The 22,990-nt window shown below is 30.5% G+C and overlaps 3 protein-coding genes and 2 pseudogenes across 5 annotated transcripts, besides 3 other annotated features; 2 read left to right on the forward strand and 3 right to left on the reverse strand.

Annotated features, from left to right (window-relative positions):
- The first annotated feature begins 2 nt into the window (after positions 1–2).
- Positions 3–2,999: a mobile genetic element.
- TVAGG3_0413050 (kinase C-related family) lies at positions 1,793–2,023 on the forward strand (the record flags this gene model as incomplete). Its single annotated transcript, XM_051233165.1, has 1 exon — positions 1,793–2,023. The coding sequence occupies one exon, from the start codon at positions 1,793–1,795 to the stop codon at positions 2,021–2,023; it is 231 nt and encodes a 76-aa protein (XP_051102895.1).
- Positions 3,000–4,417: 1,418 nt separating the features above from the next.
- Positions 4,418–6,412, reverse strand: TVAGG3_0413060 (DDE endonuclease family; the record flags this gene model as incomplete). Its single annotated transcript, XM_051233166.1, has 1 exon — positions 4,418–6,412. One exon carries the CDS (start codon positions 6,410–6,412, stop codon positions 4,418–4,420), a length of 1,995 nt encoding a protein of 664 aa, XP_051102896.1.
- Positions 6,413–9,249: 2,837 nt separating this feature from the next.
- Positions 9,250–9,286: a mobile genetic element.
- Positions 9,287–11,977: 2,691 nt separating this feature from the next.
- On the reverse strand, positions 11,978–12,194 carry TVAGG3_0413080 (uncharacterized protein; the record flags this gene model as incomplete). The annotated part of the gene is made up of 1 exon (XM_051233167.1): positions 11,978–12,194. A coding segment is annotated over one exon (217 nt), but the record flags the coding sequence as incomplete, so codon positions are not given.
- Positions 12,195–13,324: 1,130 nt separating this feature from the next.
- Positions 13,325–22,990: part of a mobile genetic element that runs on past the window's edge.
- On the forward strand, positions 18,197–19,201 carry TVAGG3_0413100 (annotated as a pseudogene). The gene has a single exon. A coding segment is annotated over exon 1 (1,005 nt).
- TVAGG3_0413110 lies at positions 20,348–22,025 on the reverse strand (annotated as a pseudogene). The gene has a single exon. A coding segment is annotated over exon 1 (1,678 nt).

The following is a 22,990-nucleotide window of genomic DNA, read 5'->3' on the forward strand; positions in this document are numbered from 1 at the left end:
ATATTCATCAGATTCGCTCATATTTCAATATCATAGACAATGCAGTTCAAATTGGTGACACTAATAGAAATATTCTGACGCAAAGATTCCATCACAACCTGGAACTGCTAAAGATAACACATGGGTAACATTCAATCTCTCACCTCCTGGTGAAAATATGTTGGACCTTTACAATACATTCATTACGTATAAAATGGAAGGTCAATTTATTGTAGATAAAGAAATTGGTTCAGGTTCCAATAAAACAAACCCACCAGGATTTTGGATTGGTTTCGATGACGCTTTCTATGCAGTTGCTGGATATCAAATCCTTGCAAATGGTCGTATCGTATATTCTCAAGACAACGCAAGAGAAGAAGCATATATAACTTCAAACTCACAAACTACCGAACAAATAAAGAAAGTAGATGTTTTCTCAAAGACTCGACATGAAGATGTATGGAGTCATTCGGGAACATGCAGAACAGGACAAATTGTTAGTGGTCCAATTACAGCAGGAAAATCATTTGATTTTAAGCTTCGTTTAAGAATTCCTGTTAGAAAATTCCTTCCATTAGAAGCTATTCGATTTATTCCAGCTTTTGCAGGAAACATTCAGCTTAAAGTAAAGTTCAGTAGCGACGCCTTACAATGCACATCTATATCTGTAAATGATATCATTGCTTTCAATCCAACTCTTAAAGTTGCATTTGCTTCAGATTCAAATCCACCGACAAATAAATTTGTTCCATGGAATGAACCATTCACTATGATAACGAAGGCAGTAGAAGCTAGTGGAACAGTTACTATTACAACTGTAACCCAGCAACTATTTCGAACAAAGATGGATTTTAATGAATGTTTCATTCATCCAAAGTCATTCTCTTTAGACCCTAACATTTATACAGAACTTGTAGAACATTATACAAACGAGGCTTTATGTTTTCCTGTTAAAGTTATGGATTGGATTCCTATGGACGGTTCATTCTCAAAGAATACAGATAGTTCAAGTGCAACATTTACAGCAGCTTATACGCCTATTAATGTTAAAAGTATTTGGGCACTATTTAGAAAGAAAGACAACTATTATGTTAATTTTGAGAACCTTAAGTTTAAATATCTTCAGCTTTCCATGGGAGCTTATGGAAATATGCCTGCAGAACCTGAAAAATCATATGGACCTGTATTTTATGAAATGGTTGCGAACACTTGCAATACAAACAATGATATGATAGGATTTAATGAAGATGTTATGAGGTCATTGGTGGATGATGGTAGTGTGGAACATAAATGGGATAGCTATGACAACACACATTTCTTATGTGGTTTTCCAAAAGAAGTGGACTTTTGCTTCCAGCAAGGTCAAACATCTACTGCTCCAATAACATACAAATTGTCTGTTAAAGGACCTATTGAACTAGCAACTGAAAACGTACCAAAGCCACTTATTGGATTTATGAGGGATTGTTGCTTTGCCATTCAGGTGCGTGCTAATGGCATCCCCATAATAAGATTAGATGACTATAACTTAGCTACGGACGACAGTGAGGAATAAAGGATGAACGTTTATTTTTAAAGCTTATAAATGAGTTCTTCATCAAGCTCTCGCGAACCTTCACCATCTATGAAACAAACTTTACCAAACGATTATGGAGCACCTATTGAATATTTCTTACGAGCTGCACAATGGCAAAGAGCAGTCTCACCAAGGTTAGGTGTTCCACCAACTCCTGTCAAAAATAGCATTTGGTCAAGTCCTTATATAAAATATGGTCTCCCACTAGGTTTGCTAGCTACAGCAGGAGCAGTTATGATGTTGAAAAGAAATAAAGCAAATGTTGTAAATAATACTGAAGTAGCTGAAGTTAAACAAACTCCAACGCCTTCGCCAAAACCAACGCCTTCACAAGCAAAACCTTCAATGACTCCTGAACCTATGGAAGTACAAACTCCTGTTCAAAAGTCAACTCCTAAACCGACTCCAACATTTAAACCAGAACCTACTCCTCAAATAAATCGTAAAACTCCTGCGTTTCCTTACTGAAAAAATAACGTTATTTTTATTTTATTTGAACATTTTATTTAGAGTAAAATGACGACTAAAGTCACTGAAGCAATGAAACAAAAGTTTTTGGTAGAATACATTAAATCAGGAACTATTCCAGAAGGTTTTTACGTTCATACTATGAAGGATGGTAGAGTTCAGTTTAGAAAGATAAAGCAACCATTAGATAAAGAAGGTATATTAAGGAAGATTAAACTTCATGAGGACAACATTGCTGAACTTAGGAAGAAGTTAGAAGAGTTGGAGAAAGGAAGAGAGTTATAAAGCAATGAATTCAACAAGGTGAAAAAACAGGTGAAAAAAGAGGTGAGATCTCACCTCTTCACCTAAATTTATTTTTGTGCTATGTTTTCATACGTGTGAGGGTGGTGATATCATTAATTTTTAAGTTTATTTTTTTATAAATGACAGAACAAAAATATAACATTTCTACTCAGCAGGAATGAGACCCTTACTGACTATGTATTCGTTTAATGCTTGATGAAAACAATGGTATATATTATCGTATGGGTATACACAACGTCTGTTTCCATCGTCGTCGTATATGTAGAGCTCAAATCCAGTCCAACCTTCTTTTGTACAATATGTAGCTTTATTTAAGTATGCATTTATGTAGATAAGGCAATTTTCTTCATCGCTCCAGAAATAATTTTTGTTCTTTGTTGAAATAGTTTTCGTTCCTCTGCGACCATAAGGAATGTATGCAATGAACTTTGCGCCATAAGGGATTGTAATATATTCAGGGTTTCTTTCATCGTCAATGGGTCTGTCTTTGTTAAAATGCATGTTTCTCTGTTTTACTTGAGTTTTGAATAGTTCACGGAAACGTTCTGGGAAAGAATCATAGTAAATGTAGTCGGACATGTCTTTGTAATGAAATAAAAATTTAAAAAAATAAAAATAAGGTTATTTTTTATTTAGTGAAGTCATTAGTGAATTCGTTAGTGAAGTCGTTTATGTGTCAGATGGTTTTGTAAATATTTAAGGTTAAGTTGGTGTTATGGTTGTGTTGTAAAATATACGTTACTGGTTTCGTAAAGTGTCAAACCATTATCTTGGGTAAGGTGGAACGCAGTGCCACAGTACCCAACTTAGTCTAACTAACTATAAAATCCAAAATTAAAATTATAACAAAAAATTTATGGAAAATTTTAAATTGTGCATATTACCCGTAGATTAATTAAAATTGCTGATGTCTTCTAAATTTTTTATTCAAAAAAATGAACTTTTTTTGAGACAGTTTTATTTTAATATGCAATGAAGATTTTAAAAAATATATTCTTGACAATAGCACGTTATTTGACATTTTGAATTTTTTCAATTCTGATACATGATTGAACCTTCATGATTTTATTAATTGGTTTCTGTAAAATAATTGTATGAACAAAAAATTAATAAGCATTCAATCGATAAAAATGTTGATGACTCCTTATAATAATTATATAAAACTGATATTTCTTGAGTAAAATTTTTCCAATCAAGATTCAATAGCTTTTATCAAAAAGTGATTTGATAGGTTTTCAAAATTTACAATCTATGTTATGTTTGAATTGGGAATTTCTCGCATATGTTCGTACATGAGCAAATACTATACCTTTTGCGAATAAAGAATTTTTTCATAAAAAAATTTTTTAGGAATTAGCATATCGGCGTTTTGCGACATTGCCAAACGCCAGATTTTAACCCGACATATGAGCATAAGCTCGTATATTGGAATAAACTCGACTTATTCCATATTAAAGTTATTATAATAATAAGGCACTTAATGTGCAAATCTAATTGAATTAGAAAATGCACATTAAGTGCCTTTTATTGGAATATGTAATACCACATATGGAATACCGAAATCCGAGCATCAATTAGGAATGAACTAGTGCAAATTTTAGAAATACAGTATTATGTTAAATTCAGGATAAAAATTGTTAGAAATTTATATTTACAAATGAGTAAATAAGTATTTTGTAAAGTTTTCGTTTGATTTTCAAGCTTGTTGGAGAAAAATAATGAAAATAATTATTTATTTAAGCAATTTACACTAAAACTTTTTATGGAAATTGCAGTTCTAGCAATGTCTTAGAATTTAATTGTCATTTAAAGTGTGAAATGCATTGATTTGCTAGTGAATGTAAATCGGGAATACAAAATTAATATAAATGAACGAAAAATCTTCTAAGAACATCCTAAAATCAATCACCCTTTGAGTGGCTTTCATAATATATCTAGATGATAAACCAGAAATTGAACCCGCATATGGGTCCCATTAGGATAAATTGTAAACTATTCAAAAATAGTTTACAAAATTAATTTAGGTAATAATAAAATTTTTAATTGAGATAAATTAAAAAAATCTTAGGAGAATGTTATGGATTTTCTTCATTGAACCATTCGATAAATGAGCATCTTTGCGAGCCATTTGTGTTCGAGAGTCTTGTACCATAAAGGTGGCATCTCAGCAGTTGAGCATCCCTTCAATGCATTGATATCTGTTGATGGAACAGAGTATGCGACTTCATCATTGATCATGATCCAATATGCACTTTTTTGCAAAAAGACCACGTAATGAAAATTGCAATAGGCAACAATTGCAATCAATTGATATCTTTGCCTTTCGACTGTTGGGAGTGTCAACTTTTTCGGGAAGTCAAAGATGACTTGATGAATCGAATCATTCTGCCACTCTCTCTGAATGTCGAAAGTCAAGAATTGTGGCCATGATGTGTTCCTTGTAGTTGACAAATGATATTGAATGGCATGATCGAGATCTGGTTCTCCAATTCTGGTGTGAATCGAGTAGCAATTTGTTTGTTCGTTGGCACTATCACGGTAAGTGATTCGGAAGAGTTGACCGATTCCTGGTATTTGCTCTGCGAGATCTGTGATCAATCTTGTCATCGTGTCATCACAATCTTGTGCCTCATATGTTGAGTTACCAAGTAATGTGGCAAGTTCATGGGGAACGAAGACTAATCCTTTGGACTTCAATGAATTCAAATTTGTAAAGATACTTGACATCTCTGTTACGATGGGAGAGGACTGATTGGCAACCTTCAAAACTTCTGTTCTCACTTCGGATATGTAGAACAGAACCTGTAAACATACGTTCAAATGACACGTATTTCCCATATTATGAAGACCAACAATACCACCTTTAATTGGGTAAAGGTAGTTCGCCTCTTGTGATGACTGTATGATATCGACAGCTTGATGAGCGACAGCAATGATGTTCCGCTTTGATGGTTTCATGGAGGGTGCAACAACAGCAGCGACGGTATCGCTTGAAGGAAGAACCTTTGTTGGTGTAAAATCTTCGAAAAGGAGTAACTCTTCATTATCATTCAGGGGTGATCCATCAATGTTATAATTTGTCAAACCGACTAAACCTGATATGATCAGAGGAAGTGATGTGCGCTCACCTCGAAAACCATTTTTCATGCAGGACCAGCATGACTTGAAACGTGCAAAGAAACGCTCGACAATCTGCCTGTCTTGGGCAATGGCGTTGTTGCGTTCAACGTCTGCTTCTTCGTGGCTTCTCTTCATCACCACGGCAGTAAGGTGATATTTCTGGATTCCAATATAGCCCCGGTCGGCAAGTACAGGATATTGGTAATCATCAAATCCTCGCTTTACTGTCAAAAAATCCGAGACTTTTGACAAATCGAAAATCTTCTTGTCATGGACTGCAGCCATAAACTCAACGTTTTGATGTATGGCTTTTCCATCTGGTGACACGAGGACTTGGAGCTTAATACCGTTGCAGTGGTTTTTTTCATCCCAACTATAAAGCCTCTCTTCCTTTACCGAAGGAATGTTGAAAGGAATTGTAGTGCTGTCTACAGCTGCAACAGCATCAGGGAAGTTTGTAAATTTGTTCTTCATTGAAGTTAACGGTGGACAGTGATTGGGAAGAAAATAGCTCGCAAAGATTGGAAATGCAACATTGGTAGTTCTTGTAACTAATTTGGAATAGCATGACTGGGAAATATGTAGCAACGGACATAATGCTGAATAGGGCAAGTATGTGCAGTAATATGTGAGCGTGAGGAAGAGAGACTCGATTGTTGAAAATTTGACCTTCCTTCCTCTTCTGGCCCTTCCACAGTTGGATTCAATAATGTCAGCGAGGTATTCCAACTGTTCATATGTGAAGTTGCACAATGATCGGAGCTGGAGCTTTGGATGCATCCTGATGAATATTGAAATCGAGAACCTGGGCATTGGATTGGTCAATGTCATCTCTTTTGCCTCTTCTTCATTTAATGGCTCTTCATCTGTGTCGGAATTCTCAGGTGTAACAGTAACAACAATGTTCGCCCTTCTGGATTCTTTTATCTTGGTGATGATATCTTCATCGCATGGTTCATCCATGTTGATAAATGAAGTGATTAAAAGATATAAAAATCTTATCAAATTTGAAATAGAGTTCAAAATTAATAAATAATGAAACCCAATCAATTTAATCATATCTAGATATCCTAATATATATCATTTTAAACTTGAAATTAAGAAACTGTGAAGAATTAAAAAACGTTTAAAATCTTTCATACAATTTAATCATATCTATATATTCTAGTATATATCATTTTAAACTCGAAATTAAGAAACTGTGAAGAATTAAAAAAAACGTTTAAAATCTTTTAATAGAAATAGTTTATTTAAAAAATAAAAGTTTAACTGGTGCATAAGTAAAAATTAGATTCTCGAACTTATTATTATTTTTGATTGAAATATTAAAATAGTATTCCAATCAAAAATAATAATAAGTTCGAGAATCGTAATTTTAGAACTTTTTTACATTCTTCACGCCTGTAAAATATTCCATAATTACAGATTTTATTAATTACTACTTTTTTAGATACATTCTAAAGCTGGCGAAGCAACGCTAAAGTGATGATTAACAGTGAATCACTGCGACGACCCAACATAATATATTGAGATTAATTTTCTAGGTACGGTTGAAATGGCGGAGACCTTCTGGCTGTGCCTCAGAGCCCCTAAAATATTTCAAAAGAAATATTTCTACCATTTCGTCGAAAGATTAATCTCTGACTATGTCCGAGATAGCATCACTCAGGCGAAAGTATTACGCCGAGAATACCGATAGAAGTTTCTATCTAGTATAAGCGCCAGTATTTAGAAGAAAACATCTAAAAAAATGAACTATTTGTTCCATTCAATTATCAATTTTTTTTGTGAAAAAAAGAAATTTTGAAATTATACTTATAATATTGTTAGCATATATAAAATAAACATTTTGGGAAAAATTATAAAATTTTCCAAAATTTACCATCGAAAATTTTCCCAAAATTTTCAAATTTTTCCTAAATGTTAGTCACCGTTACGTTTTTTTCTTTGGGGGCGAGCTTGCGAGCCCCCAAAGAAAAAAACGTAACGGTGACTAACATTTCGGCATAGTTTAAGTCTAGGTTTTGCATTTTAAAATGTTTGTTACCTTATCTTCTTTCAAAAAGTGGCAAAAATTTGTTTGAAATTTGAAAAAGATATTTTTATTTGCATAAATGACATTCAACTAAGCTGTAGCATGATTCTTTTGCATGCTCTAGTTTTTTTCTCAGTTCAATCTCCTTCCATACTCTTGCTTTTACCAGTAAGATCGCACCAAAATTCTCAAAATTTAAGATCTCCAAATTTTATGTCCAACTCCAATTATCAAACGCCCTCATTAACGCCACTCATAGCCATCTTTCATGCATGAGAAATCGTTATGAGAAGATTTTTTACGGCTAATTATCTGATTCAATTCAGATCAATACTCAAAGCCCCATTATTTATTTATAAATCCTTGTTTGTCGCCTATGCGAATAAAAATTCTTTTTATATTTTAAACAATTTTTTTCACTTTGGAAGGAGAAAGTGACTAACATTTTAAAAATGCAAAAACCGACTAAACTATTCCCAAATATCCATCAACATTTTTCCCAAAAAATTTCACAGGAAAGTTTGCCAAAGCGGAACCCAACTAATATGTTCAATTCATGAAAATTTTATTTTAATTTACTAGGTTTATATAAACTTTTGAACCTTTTATAATGTCTATAGCAACTCAAATCAATTGCAATTCATTAATTTATTTGTTTGAGACAAATCATTAATTTATTGATTTTTTTGAAACAAAAAAAGGACATAGGAACTATTCAATTTGTTTGTAATCCTTTTTTATCCACACTTGCTGAAAAAATAAAAAAAATTAATTGTTATATAAAATATCTTTGTATTTTGATTACATATTCTATATGTGGTATTCCGCAAATCATATTTCATATTCCATATGTGGTATTACATATTCCAATAAAAGGCACTTAATGTGCATTTTCTAATTCAATTAGATTTGCACATTAAGTGCCTTATTATTATAATAACTTTAATATGGAATAAGTCGAGTTTATTCCAATATACGAGCTTATGCTCATATGTCGGGTTAAAATCTGGCGTTTGGCAATGTCGCAAAACGCTGATATGCTAATTCCTAAAAAATTTTTTTTATGAAAAAATTCTTTATTCGCAAAAGGTATAGTATTTGCTCATGTACGAACATATGCGAGAAATTCCCAATATAAAACCAAAAATAATTGTTATAATTTAAATGAAGAAGTAATTTAAAACGATTTTATTTATGATCAAATTTTATATATTTTTTTGGATCAAATCCATTTTAATAGAATTTATATACTATTCATCTATTAGTAAACACTACCGTATATTATTTTTTAAGCTATCTTATTTTTTGAAATTTTATTCAAATCTTTGGTCGCAAGAAGAATTGCATGATAAATAAAAACATTTAATCAAAGTCAATTTATTTTTCATATTCAAATGGACTGAGTGTTAACATTTAACATTTTTTGCTAATTGTCGTCAAAAATTAGGCGTAAAGCAAAAATTGATATTTCATATGGTTTTATGATAGATAAGAATTATATTCCCATTCATTATATTCGTAAATTTTGAGGTTTATCCTTCGCTTTTAAGATCATTGAATTTGATTTTTATATAAAATAGTTATATATTAGAAAATAATATGAGTTTATGTGATATTATTTTTCAGAAGATTTCATTCTATATGCCTATGAAAAGTACTCTCAAAACTAACTTTTTCCTAATTATAATTAAATCTAGAATATTGTATTATGCTTAGTATTATTTCATTTTTCTCATTCAATTTAGAATTTACAAATGTCAAAAAATTGAGAGCTGTCATTTTTGATGAATTTCTGTTTATTACAATTTGAGTTTAATACTAATTATTTATTCAAACTACAAAGTTTGTAATTTAAAATATTTTGTGAGATCAGATTGAATTAATTCAAGGTTCTTTTCAATTAATATTAATGACCATATTACGCATTTTCGAACATTCTAAACCAAATATATAAAAATGGGAGACGAATGTTAAATTTGCTAGACATGGGGGAGTTGTCTGCAAAGTTTTAGCTCTTATCTCTAGCAAAAAATTAATTTTAAAAAAATGACCGAATACGTTTCACAGCGAGAAAAAAATAAAAGGCAAGATAGAATTTTCTAGACATAAAGAAGTTGTTTACCGAGTTTTAGCTCTTATCTCTAACAAAAAATTAATTTTAAAAAAATGACCGAATACGTTTCACAGCGAGAAAAAAATAAAAGGCAAGATAGAATTTTCTAGACATAAAGAAGTTGTTTACCGAGTTTTAGCTCTTATCTCTAACAAAAAATTAATTTTAGAAAAATGACCGAATACGTTTCACAGCGAGAAAAAAATAAAAGGCAAGATAGAATTTTCTAGACATAAAGAAGTTGTTTACCGAGTTTTAGCTCTTATCTCTAACAAAAAATTAATTTTAAAAAAATGACCGAATACGTTTCACAGCGAGAAAAAAATAAAAGGCAAGATAGAATTTTCTAGACATAAAGAAGTTGTTTACCGAGTTTTAGCTCTTATCTCTAACAAAAAATTAATTTTAAAAAAATGACCGAATACGTTTCACAGCGAGAAAAAAATAAAAGGCAAGATAGAATTTTCTAGACATAAAGAAGTTGTTTACCGAGTTTTAGCTCTTATCTCTAACAAAAAATTAATTTTAAAAAAATGACCGAATACGTTTCACAGCGAGAAAAAAATAAAAGGCAAGATAGAATTTTCTAGACATAAAGAAGTTGTTTACCGAGTTTTAGCTCTTATCTCTAACAAAAAATTAATTTTAAAAAAATGACCGAATACGTTTCACAGCGAGAAAAAAATAAAAGGCAAGATAGAATTTTCTAGACATAAAGAAGTTGTTTACCGAGTTTTAGCTCTTATCTCTAACAAAAAATTAATTTTAAAAAAATGACCGAATAGTAGTGTATATGACGGGTTGTGTGACTTTTCTTGTAAACGTAAGAATTCATACAATATCGAGCGATTTTGTATCATTTTTTTTAACATATGAAGTAAAAAATGTATGATTCTTACGGTTTTTATTCTTACGTTTTTGAATAAATCAAGATTTAAAAAATGTTCAAAATTGTAAGACATTTACACTCAGCCCAAACATAATGAAATAAATCATTAAAAAAAATTAACATTAATTTTAAAATAATTTATTTTATCTTTTATAAAAGAAGCTATATATATATATAGATGATGTCAGATATTCCGCGATTAATTAAACATTGTTTAAATCATGAATGAAATCAATGGAGTCATAATCAAAGACCTCATAAACGAGAAAAATAAATTTCTTACATTTTTTGAATAATTTATTTTTTTTAATTCGTAAGAAATGAGTGTCACAAGATTCGTGACTGTGAATCAATTAATGAATAAACTTTCACCAATTCTCACCCAGGTTAAACAAGTAGACGTTTATTTTGATGATTATGTAGAAAGTTTATTTTATAAAGGTAAGTTTAATATTAAACCCATTGCTTTTGCATTTGATGGTAAATTAATCGAAAATTCAAAAATTTGGGAATTAATTCCGAATATTGAATTTATAACAAATATTAAGGATAAGTGGTTTAAACAACAAAACTACACCACTAAAGTTCTTTGTAGATTAATGATTAAAACTGAGGAAAAAGAATTTAACAGTTTTAAATATCATCCATGTAAAATTTTAGAACTTGGTAACGAAAAACTTCAGAAAAAATTAAACGCAAGACTATCAAAAGATAGAATCGAAAGAATAAATAAACTCGCTATTGGTAATTATGATGATGATGAAAAAGAATTTGATGAGTTCAACATAGAACTTTAAGAAACTAATGATTATTTGAATTTATGAAATCAATTATTTGATTCATTCTTTCTTCAATCTCTTCTATTCTTTTTGTTAAATCATCAATTTTCATTAATGAGGTGATTCTTGATTGAGGAATAGATTTCAAACTAACCACTCCTTTTATTTTTGAAATTTTGAATCCATCAACTTTAAACATTTTATTTAATTTACATGTTGTCAATTCTTCAAATAATTTTTTATTATTAGCATAATAGTCATTAAATTCTTCAACAGATGAAAAAATTTTTATTTCAGTAATTGGTTTAACAACGTTTATTTTTTGTTGAACATTTTCACTTTCATTTATTTCTTCCTCCTCTGTTTCATTTATTTTTAAAATCGGTTTCATTTATCATTAAATAAAAATTAGAATATAAGTGATGAAATATATTTTTTAATTAATATTAAATCAGAAATGGCGGCAGGATTCTTTAAAAAATTATGGGATGGAATTAAGAAAGCTGCGGGTTGGGTTTATAAAAAGATTATTAAACCTTGCAAACTTTTTGGCACCAGTAGCGAAAACGGCAGGAACTATCATAGGTGGAGTATTAGGTACTAAAGCAGGTAATCCAGCGATGGGAGCACAAGCAGGTAACGCAATTGGTGGAATTGCTGAAGGAATACTTAATAAAATAGGAGGTAAATAGTGGAAAAATAAATATTATTTTTATCTTAGTATCGGTTGTAAGTCTTTGATAAACTTTTTCTCCTTTATTTAAAATTTCTCTTATTGGGGCAGCTTTTGGTGTTATTGATTCAGCTACGTCACTAATTGCTTCTTTATTCTTAAATATCCAATTTGCTCCCTTCTTCAATGTTTCCCAAACTTTACTCGCTCCTCTTTTTACTTTATCCCACAGTTTCTTAAATATACCTGCAGCCATAGTTGATTATTTCATTAAAATTAAAAATTCATTTTCATCTTTTAATTTTGATTTTTTATTTATTAATAAATGACGACTAACTATTTGGTGCCAAACACTAAACCAATTAATGGAAATGTGTTTCATTCATTCGAAAAGATAAATGAAATATTCGCAAAGAATGATGGTAGAAGATATTATAGAGAACTTGAAAGTTCATGCTATGACTCTGATACTCCATATTTTGATGATAAACAAACTCATTTAAGAATTACAAATCCGGCTCATGATGTGAACCAATTAGGTGACACATATATTAAACGCAAAGTTAAAGCAACTCTAGTTTCAAATAAAGCTTTCACATGTGATGCCGCTTTTAAATGTATGCGTTTATTCGTTGGTTACAAATCATCAAATCAAAGCTTTAAACAATTAGAAGTAGAAACTGAAAGAGGTGATGCCGGTTATCTTCAAATGGATTGCGCCCGTGAATCTTTCGCATTTGCAACATATAAACCGAAATCAGAAAGGAAAGTTAAAAAGTTTGTTCATTCGTTATATAATAATGTTCAAAAATATGATAACTCAGTATGTGGTAAATATATTGACCCTTCGAAGTTTTCAAGAAAGCAAATGAAGAAGTTGATATCACTTTTGATATGATTATTCCGGTAAATGATTTGTTAGCATTTCAGGCGTTCGATGATTATCCTAAATCATTTGGTGATATCATTCTTAAATATTATGTTTTCAGGGATACTTTAGTATTTTGTCAGGTTGACCCGTTAAGAGTTGCTGATTTACAAAATTACGTTTATGAAAAGATAACTGATGAAAATTATGAAAAGATTATGAATCATGTTTATAAATATGATCGCAAATTCCAACAAATCGGACTTCCTACCAAATTAATTACAAGCTTAGCTACATCTGCTGACGCAACAGTTGATGACGTTATTATTTCATGCACAAAAATGGAAGTTTTAGAGGATAAATGTATTACACCAGGATATGGTTTAATTGAAGAATCAGTTAAAGCAATACCACGTTTATTTAGTAAGGAAGATCCATTCATGATTCCAGCTCAACATATTGACGTTCGTTCACTAAATGGAGGTTGCATCACTCCAGAAGGTATTAGCTCAGATTTCTCATATGCTCTTCATAATGTTACAGATGTTGTGTTAACATTTCCGAAAAATGCAATGCAAAGAACAGTTTTAGAAAATCCAATGCTTCGAGGTCTTCAGGTCACTATAGATTCAAGAAACTTCCCCGATCAAGCGATGACCACAGTGGGTGACATATTCTTTACACGTATGCTTCAAGCTTCTGATTTAGATGGAGTGAATGAATGCACGGAAGAATACGAGGACTCATTAACTAGACCACTGAATGATGATAATGGCATGCCATTAGCTAGAACATGGAAAGACCAAACTTCATTCTTATGCACTATTCCAGTTCAACGTGATGGAGCGGGTATATTCTTTGATGGATTAGAAACTTTCAATTCACAAGTTACAGTACAAGTGAAAGCTTATCCAATCATTCAGGGTGAAAATGACACTTACTGTTCAAAGGTGACAAATCCTCCTCAGGTTTGGTTTACTAGGACTACATATTGGACATGGACACCGGATGAAGGTTTGAAATATCATCCAACAGGTACACCACCACAGTATAGAAGTTCATATGATGAAATATTGATGAATAGAAATGTTTAAAATTATAAATTTATTTTTGATTAAATGGATTTAAATTCATCCACCCTTATGAAGAATTAGCAGGAGTATATAATACATACGTAGATGATATGATTAATGAGGCATTGAGTGATAATAGAAATGCTTTATCTAAGGAAAAATTAATGAAAATTCCATATTCTGAATGTTACTTAAATTCAATCACTGCAGCAATTGGTAAACAAAATAAAGGTAAAACATTAACGATATTAAAACAAATTATCATTATTGCTAACACTTCCCCCCATTCACATGTGTTAATTTATATCAACCGTTCAGGTTCACCTTCAGATGATACATTTGAATCTTTAAAGCATTTAATCAAAATTCCAATTATTTATTTATCACAAGAAGAAGCAGAAGATTATTTAAAAAACTTTTTAATGTATAAAGAATTATATAATACAATCAAGAAGCAAGGATTAGAGGATAAAATTATTGATAAACAACGGGATGAATTATTTGAAACACTTTCCATTTCAAATTTTGATAAAGAATTTTTGCATTCACTCATTTTTCTAGATGATGCAGTGAAATCAAAACTAATAACAAATGAGAAATCATATTTTAATCAGTTATTAACTCAATGTCGACACATTCAGTGTTCATTTTTATGGCTGTTCAATATTTCAAAGCATTAAGCACAAACATTAAATCAAATCTATCAACACTTTTCATTTTCAGTGGGTTTAGTCGTCAACAGTTGAACGTTATGCTTTATCAAGTGAATTTACCAATGAGCATTAATGAACTTTACACACAATATCAGCAATTAGGTGAACATGGAAAAATAATAGTTGATTTAAATAAAGGGGGTGTTAAATTTGATTAACTTTTTATAATTAATTTTTATTTTTTATTTATAATTAAACATGACAGAAATAGCAAATCTTTTACAAGTTCCATTAAAACAAGGGACAAACAAAAGGGGTGCATATAATAGAACTATGAAAGTTCCCGATGGAATGAAAGAATTAGTTCATATTGTTGCTGGTCTTCAAAAAGATGTTAAACAAATGAGAAATGTTTTAACATTACCAGAAGCTCAAGCATATGCCAAACGTCATGGTCCAAATTGGGAAGCACACGAAGCAGACATTACGGGTCCAAATGGAAAACCTGATGGTATAAATGAAGTTTTCGTTACTGATGGCAAGGTAATATTAAAGTCATAAATGGTTATAAATTAACTGTATCTGATTATCCTAAACGTAAAGCATATAATGAACATTATCCTATGCAATTTGATGAAAATGGAAAAGCTGTTAAACAATACATTGGAGAAGGTGAAAATGGTCCAATTAATTCATACCGTCATAATCCATATTCTTATTTCAATGAGGAATTAAATGCTATTGAAGAGGGACCGGATGGATTACCACGATATTCTAACCAGTTTGATGGTCAATATGCAAATATTAGACCTGAAATTTCAGCTAAGAAATTCTTTAAAGTTGCTTTATTCGATCCAGTTTTCGCAAATGTTAAAGATGAACTTAAACAACAATTCCAACCAATTATAGTAGCAAGAATTGCATCAGGTGCTTTATCTCAAGCATTCAAAGATTTAATTAAGAAACCATTATATCAGCAACGAGGTTTAACTTATGATTTAGTTAAGGAATCAGATAAAAGAAAATTTGAGAAATCAGTGATTATAAGAATGCAATTAATGAATATATTCGGTCTATTAATTTCGATGAAACAGCTAAAAATCAACTTCATGAACAAATACAGGGAATAATAGATTCAAAAGTTCCAGCAAAATAAAAGTTTAAATATATTTTTTTTATTCGAATATAAATGAGAAGACGTTTTACTAGTCAAAAGAACACTAACGCAAAAGCAGAGATTACGGTTGGTTATAACGTAAATGATGATAAATCACGAATTATTCAAAATGTTAAAGTTAATGTTAGCCCTGAATTAACAAGGTCAGCAACTCAACCAAATTTATTAACTCGTGACTTACCGAAGAATGAGGAGAATGAAGACCCAATCATTTTATCTGAACCTGGTAAAGAACCCGTTGAAATTCCCACTTATCCAACATACCCAGCACCTCTTTCATCAAACATCGAGAACCCATATAAAATAGACATTAATTTTGAATTAATGAAAATTTACCGTGATATAATAATTAATAATTATGATTCAATAATAAATTTAATTGACAATCCGGTTTAATTATTTTACCTTATGAATCATTAATTCACATTATCGCCATTCTTTGTGATGTTCAAGATTCAGACGTTAAGATTCAATTTTTCATAGATGATGAGGTTTCATGCTGCGGAACAGTTGCAAAAATAAATCCTATAAAGGATATTAGCACAATTAAGATATCAAAGAACGGAACAACAACAGAACTTCATTTAACATATAATGATATTTATAATAAAATAGTTGATGAATATAAAATATCACTTGAAAAATTCTTTGTTAAGGCTATTTAATATTCAAGCATTAACATTATCGAATAATAATCCTTTGAATCATAATCAATAATAATTGACCTTTCACCAGTTTCTATCGTTTGTTTTATTTCTTTTTGTTCCCCACTATCCGGATCAGTCATTGTAATTGTTTTTGTTATAGTATCAGCTTTATCTTTAACTTCAATCTTTTTTCCATCAGGATATTTAAACCAAAATTCCAAAAATTCGATATTGTCAATCTGTTCATATTTTAATCTATCAATTGCATTTTTAATACCATCTGAAAATCTTATGAAATGGTCATTATATGGGTTTGATTGAACTAAATTTGAATGAAGTGAAATATAACCCGATGATGAATATGACATCGACTCATATTTTCTGAAAACACTAAAATTTATAACATGAATGAATTTTTTATTCGTTGAATTTATGAATTCTTGAGGTAATCTTATTTTAGTTTTATTTATCACTGGAAAATAACGCTTTACCATATTTTTAATCGTAATAAAAAATGTCAATTATCAATATTATTTCGAATAATAGTTGTGAATTAAATTTAACAGTTAGCGGAATTTATAATGTTACTCTCGTTTCTGTGAGTGGTAAATTTAATCCCATTCTTTTAGACCCTTCAGATTATATATCATTTATTAAAGATGACCATGAAAAAACGTATGATATGTATATAAATAATGTGATAGAAATGGGATATTAACACGATTTTAAGTTATTTAAATGAATCATTTATCGTATGGTATGAAGAAAATTTTAAATCAAAACCTGATAAACTTTTTGAACTTGATGAAATAAATAACCTTATTAAATTCCCGCTGAAAATTAAATTTTGTACTCCTCATTTCGTTCATTGTTGGGGATATTAAATTTTGAAAAAGATGTTGGGGATGTTTTGTATTCTGACACTGGTTCCAATTTCATTTTAATCAAATGTGATAAAGTTAATACCCCAATGAGATTTTCACATCAAACATTAGACCCTAACTCTTACCCATCAATACAAAACATTTTATCCATCAACTTAAACACATTTTCTTTATCATATCCGTTTCAATTATCCGGGAATTCATTTATTCTTCATTCAAAAGATTTATCAAATATTAAATTTAGAATAACTGACCTATTTGATTGTGATTTAGAATTTATGAATGAAATATTATGGCAATTTCAAATAGAAAAAATAGCTGATGAGATAACGGATTAAATATTTATTTTTAAATCATAATAAATGATTAAACAACAACAACCACAGCAACTTAAGGCACAAGCCATTACATACGCCATATATGCATATAATTCAAAGACGGCAGAACAAACGCAAAGGTTGAAATATGGAGATTTGGAGATAGTATTGAAAAATGGTTTTCGAATTCGTTTGCAAAGGTGGTGCAGTGATATCAAATATAAAAGAAATTTTATTTATGAATTCAAAATTAAAGGTATAACGGATGATATAACATCAATTCCACCAGAAGAACAAAGATATTACGCATTAAATGCATTTCCCAAAGTTTTGAAGATTGGAAGATTTAATTTAAATGAGGAATTCATAAAAGGTTTCCTAAATGACATAATGAAGAAAGCGATAAGGAATATGTGGCTAGTGAGTTAAATAAGAAGGCAAATTTGGTTTATGTTGATGAAAAAGATAATGAAATTAAAGAAAGGGTTGAATGGTATCATGAATGGACATCGAAGATTTTTAAAACTAAAGCTGATACAGGATGGGTTTCAGGATGTTTAGACCTTAAAGCGGATAAAACTTATGTTAACGATGAGTTAGAGAAGAAAGCGGATAAGGAATATGTGGCTAGTGAGTTAAATAAGAAGGCAAATTTGGTTTATGTTGATGAAAAAGATAATGAAATTAAAGAAAGGGTTGAATGGTATCATGAATGGACATCGAAGATTTTTAAAACTAAAGCTGATACAGGATGGGTTTCAGGATGTTTAGACCTTAAAGCAGATAAAACTTATGTTAACGATGAGTTAGAGAAGAAAGCGGATAAGGAATATGTTAACGAAATATACCAAAGTTTGATAGGAACAACAAAAAATATTGAAACTATTGTTGGTGACTTTTCTGTCAATGAAGAAAATAAATATTTTAGATGGCAATTTGTACAGTCCTTAAAAAATGGTACACGGTGTAAACTCATTCCGAAAAATAACAATGAAATGTATGTAAGTTATAAAAAGAATAATGGCACACAAGTTAAAGTTCCATTAGACAACAACTGTTACTTAAACTTATATGGAGACGAGCAAAAGAAATATTTAAGAGTTTATGAAATGACAGATATGACATTGTCTAACCTAGCTCCAGCACCATATTATTATGACTATGGAGATGATGTCAGAACACCACATGTAGATGAACAAAAGTTAACATTATATTTAGATTATTATAGATATAAAAGATATAATGCAATAGAAAAAACGAGAATAGTATATTATTATACAGATGACAGAAATAAATATTATAGTCAAGATTTTACCTACCCCGAAAACATAAGATTATATTATAAAAAATATTCTGACACAAACCAAAAGAAACCTGAAATAGTTGCACTATATTTTAAGTTCAAAAGAGACAATCCTATAATATCTCATATGTTTGATTTAATGAACCCAGTAGGTTCTATTTATACATCTACGGATGCAAGAGGTCCTCAAGCAATGTTTGGTGTTGGTGCATGGGAACAAATAGTCGACAGGTTTTTGTATTGTGCAAACTCATCAAAGGAAACAGGGGGAAGTAAAACGATTACAGGTGAAAATTTACCTGCACACAGTCACTACATAGATTTAAGCACATCTCAAGCGGGTTGGCATAAGCATAGATATTGGGATTGGTCAGGAATGACAAAAGGTAAAGGATATGATGTTAAAGATGACGTTAAGTTTGCTATAAATTGTTACTGGAGTGACACTCAGGGAGAAGGAAACCATACACATTTCGTTTCAGGATATACACAAACAACGGGACAAAGTAAAGAATACATGCCACCATTTATGACAGTTTACGCATGGTATAGAGTTCAATGAATGCTCAATGTTTGTGAAACAAACTTTAGGAGCTCCAAAAGAGTGAACGGCATAATTTAAATTTTTATTTTAGTATAAATGAAGATTCTACCATATGGTGTTATTGGAAGAGATAAAGATGGAAACCCAATATTTGATCCAAAGTTAAAATTAAAGTTACTGACAAGACAACAACTTGAAAAGTTATTGAAACCAAAACAGGATGAGAAAATGAGAAAGAAAAAAATTTAAATTATGTAATTTTATTTTTATCATAAATGACAAAATTAATTAAGCCAACTATTTCTAAATTAATGTTACCAATGAAATCATTTCGTGGAGTAATTATCCCAGGTTCTTCACAATTAGCCAGGGTAAGTGTTGGGACTCAAGGTGGAACATTAGTGAATCCATTCAAATTATTAACTAAAGATGAAGTTAATAAAATGATGATAAAATAACTGATGAGGTCACTCGGTCACTCGGTTATTTAACTTTTCTGAAAAAATGAGACAACATGACATTTTGACAACAGTCATGGAAATATGATGTTATTGTTATGTTATCGTTAATGGTTTTAGGTTATTCAATAATTAATTATTTTTGAATAACTGATGAGGTCACTCGGTCACTCGGTCACTCGGTTATTTAACTTTTCTGAAAAAATGAGACAACATGACATTTTGACAACATAGTGGGATTAATGCAAAAATAAATTCAAATCACACTTTATAAAGCTTCATTTACAGGTATTTCATCGTCAGTAAATGAATCCTCATTATCGTTTGGTTCAACCTGTTTATATAATCCTTTCATTTCTTCTTTCAAAACATAATACCATGTCTGTTTACCATCTATTTTCCTTTGTTTCTTATCACATTTATCTTTAATGCTCATTTGAAAATTCTTGTCTTTCATGTCTGATGGTTTGCAGAATAAAGCATTTTTACATGTCATACCTACACACAATTCATCATAATGTGTATTTATCCATACATCTAAAGGATTTGTTGATAATTCAATTAAATCTTGTTTGGCTTCAGTCATCGGTATGATTCGTACATTAAATGATGAAAGGTCATATTGTATAAAATACGTCAGTAAATTATCATAAAATTCCTTTGTGCATGAATTCATCAAATTCTTGAAGTAATCAAATTGACCCTTAAATTTACCATTAACTCTTAAAACTACATATCTTCTGTCTCCAACTTCAATTTTAACAGGGTAAACGTTATTAGTTACGAAAATGAAGTTTGCAACATTCTGAGCAGTTCTTCTGGGTTGATTCTTTTCATTAATTCTAATCTCATTATCCGTTATAATTGATTTCAAAGCGTTGAAGTTTGCGAGTCTATCTTCACCTACATTCTTGAGTTCATTAAGTACAAGAAACATTTTATTCTCAACTACTGAATTGAAATTACCCGTTAGCTCACCTATTTCAGTAATGTTTTTGCATGAATAACCAGCGAGAAGTTCAGAAATAATGTCAGTGAATCTGTTTTTACCTGTTCCCTGAAGTCCTTTCAAAATAATTGCTGTTTCATTCTTGATTCCAGGATGTTGAATCATTGATGCAATCCAGCCGAGAAGGTATTTATACACTTCATCGTTATTATCACAAATGACTTCATGAATGAAATCCATAAACATCTCAATTTTTGAGTAATCTAGTTTTTCGAGAATGTTGTATTTATAACCTTGAAACGTTGAGAAAACATCAGGAGAATTAGATTTAAAGCAAACACCCTTAACGGTTAATGAAGACAATTGATTTAGTAGTACATCCCATGCTGTTATTGTTTTACCTTCTTCATTAAATAATTTAATCATTTTAAGTGACTCTTTCATGTTTGATTGAAGAACGAATGATATTTGATTCATTATGTCGTGGATATTATAGTCCTTTTGAATGAAATATTTGTTTCCACAATCTACAAAACGGATTACACGTGATAAATCCTCAATTACTTCAGAACTGTTTTTATATTGATGATTTTCAGCCTTGCGTCTAATATCTGTTATCAAAAACGAGTCATCAAGTTTGATATCAAATGTTATTTTTGGCTTACGTAATAAAGGCAAAACATATTCATCATATAATATTCCTTTTGATATAGTTTTAGAATCTTCACCAAAACAAATGGAGAAGTCATTAAATATGCATATCTATCACGTGCTTTTTCAAAATTACTTTTTGCATTTTCTGTTAAACTGCAGAAGTTATAAACGTTATCGTATGCTTCATTAATTAAATGATTAGGTAACGAATTAATTGCTTGAAACAGTGTGAATAATGTAACTTCTTTTTCTAAATTCATGTTTCCACCGTCATTATGTACTTCAAAATCACACATGCCATCAACTATGCTTTGAGCTAGTTTATCGTCAATGTTTACATCTTTGTTTTCATTCATTATACTCTTTATTTCTTCATTCTTTTGTTCAACTCTTACCTTAATATTCAAATCATTTAATATATCATTCACTGTTCTGGTTAATGTTGAATCATAACTTCCACGAATGAATGAGTATGTATTGATTGGTTCTGTTGCATTCTTGCGAACTCTTGAATCAGCCATAACCACTAAAGAACGCTTTGAATCATCAACAGAAGTCATGATATCAATATCATAATCATTGCAGGAATAACATTTAATCATTCTGTTCGAAACTGCATAGAAGAAATTAGTGTTGCAATAAATGTGAAGACCTCCCGAAGCGGTTTTAACGATAACATCTTTATCCGAAAGTTTTGATAAAATGTCTTTTCTAACCGTTTCTTTAAGTTCATCATTGTACGATTTATTGATATCAACATCTATAATCGTTAAATTTGGAATTTTATTTACTAATAAAGCCATACCTGTTTTCCTTCCTCTTCCTCCATCATGTTTGAGGTAGTTATGTAAATCAATCATGTTTTTACCAATTCTTTCGCTGAGGGTTTTAGTTTCTGCCATAACTAATTCCTCAACTAATTCCTCAACTAATGGATCAATAACTATTTCATCAGAAACGATATAGTTGCTGTTGTTGTTTGTTGCCGTCATTTATATAGGAATAAAAAAATAAAAATAATTTTAAAACTAACCTTATTTTTGGACTACATCATATTTCCATGACTGTTGTCAAAATGTCATGTTGTCTCATTTTTTCAGAAAAGTTAAATAACCGAGTGACCGAGTGACCGAGTGACCTCATCAGTTATTCAAAAATAAATAATATGTGCCTTCCTCCTTTCATGACTGTTGTCAAAATGTCATGTTGTCTCATTTTTTCAGAAAAGTTAAATAACCGAGTGACCGAGTGACCGAGTGACCTCATCAGTTATTCAAAAATAAATAATATGTGCCTTCCTCCTTTCATGACTGTTGTCAAAATGTCATGTTGTCTCATTTTTTCAGAAAAGTTAAATAACCGAGTGACCGAGTGACCGAGTGACCTCATCAGTTATTCAAAAATAAATAATATGTGCCTTCCTCCTTTCATGACTGTTGTCAAAATGTCATGTTGTCTCATTTTTTCAGAAAAGTTAAATAACCGAGTGACCGAGTGACCGAGTGACCTCATCAGTTATTCAAAA

This window comes from Trichomonas vaginalis, chromosome V (assembly GCF_026262505.1).
Source record: "Trichomonas vaginalis G3 chromosome V, whole genome shotgun sequence".
Classification (NCBI taxonomy): Eukaryota; Parabasalia; order Trichomonadida; family Trichomonadidae; genus Trichomonas; species Trichomonas vaginalis.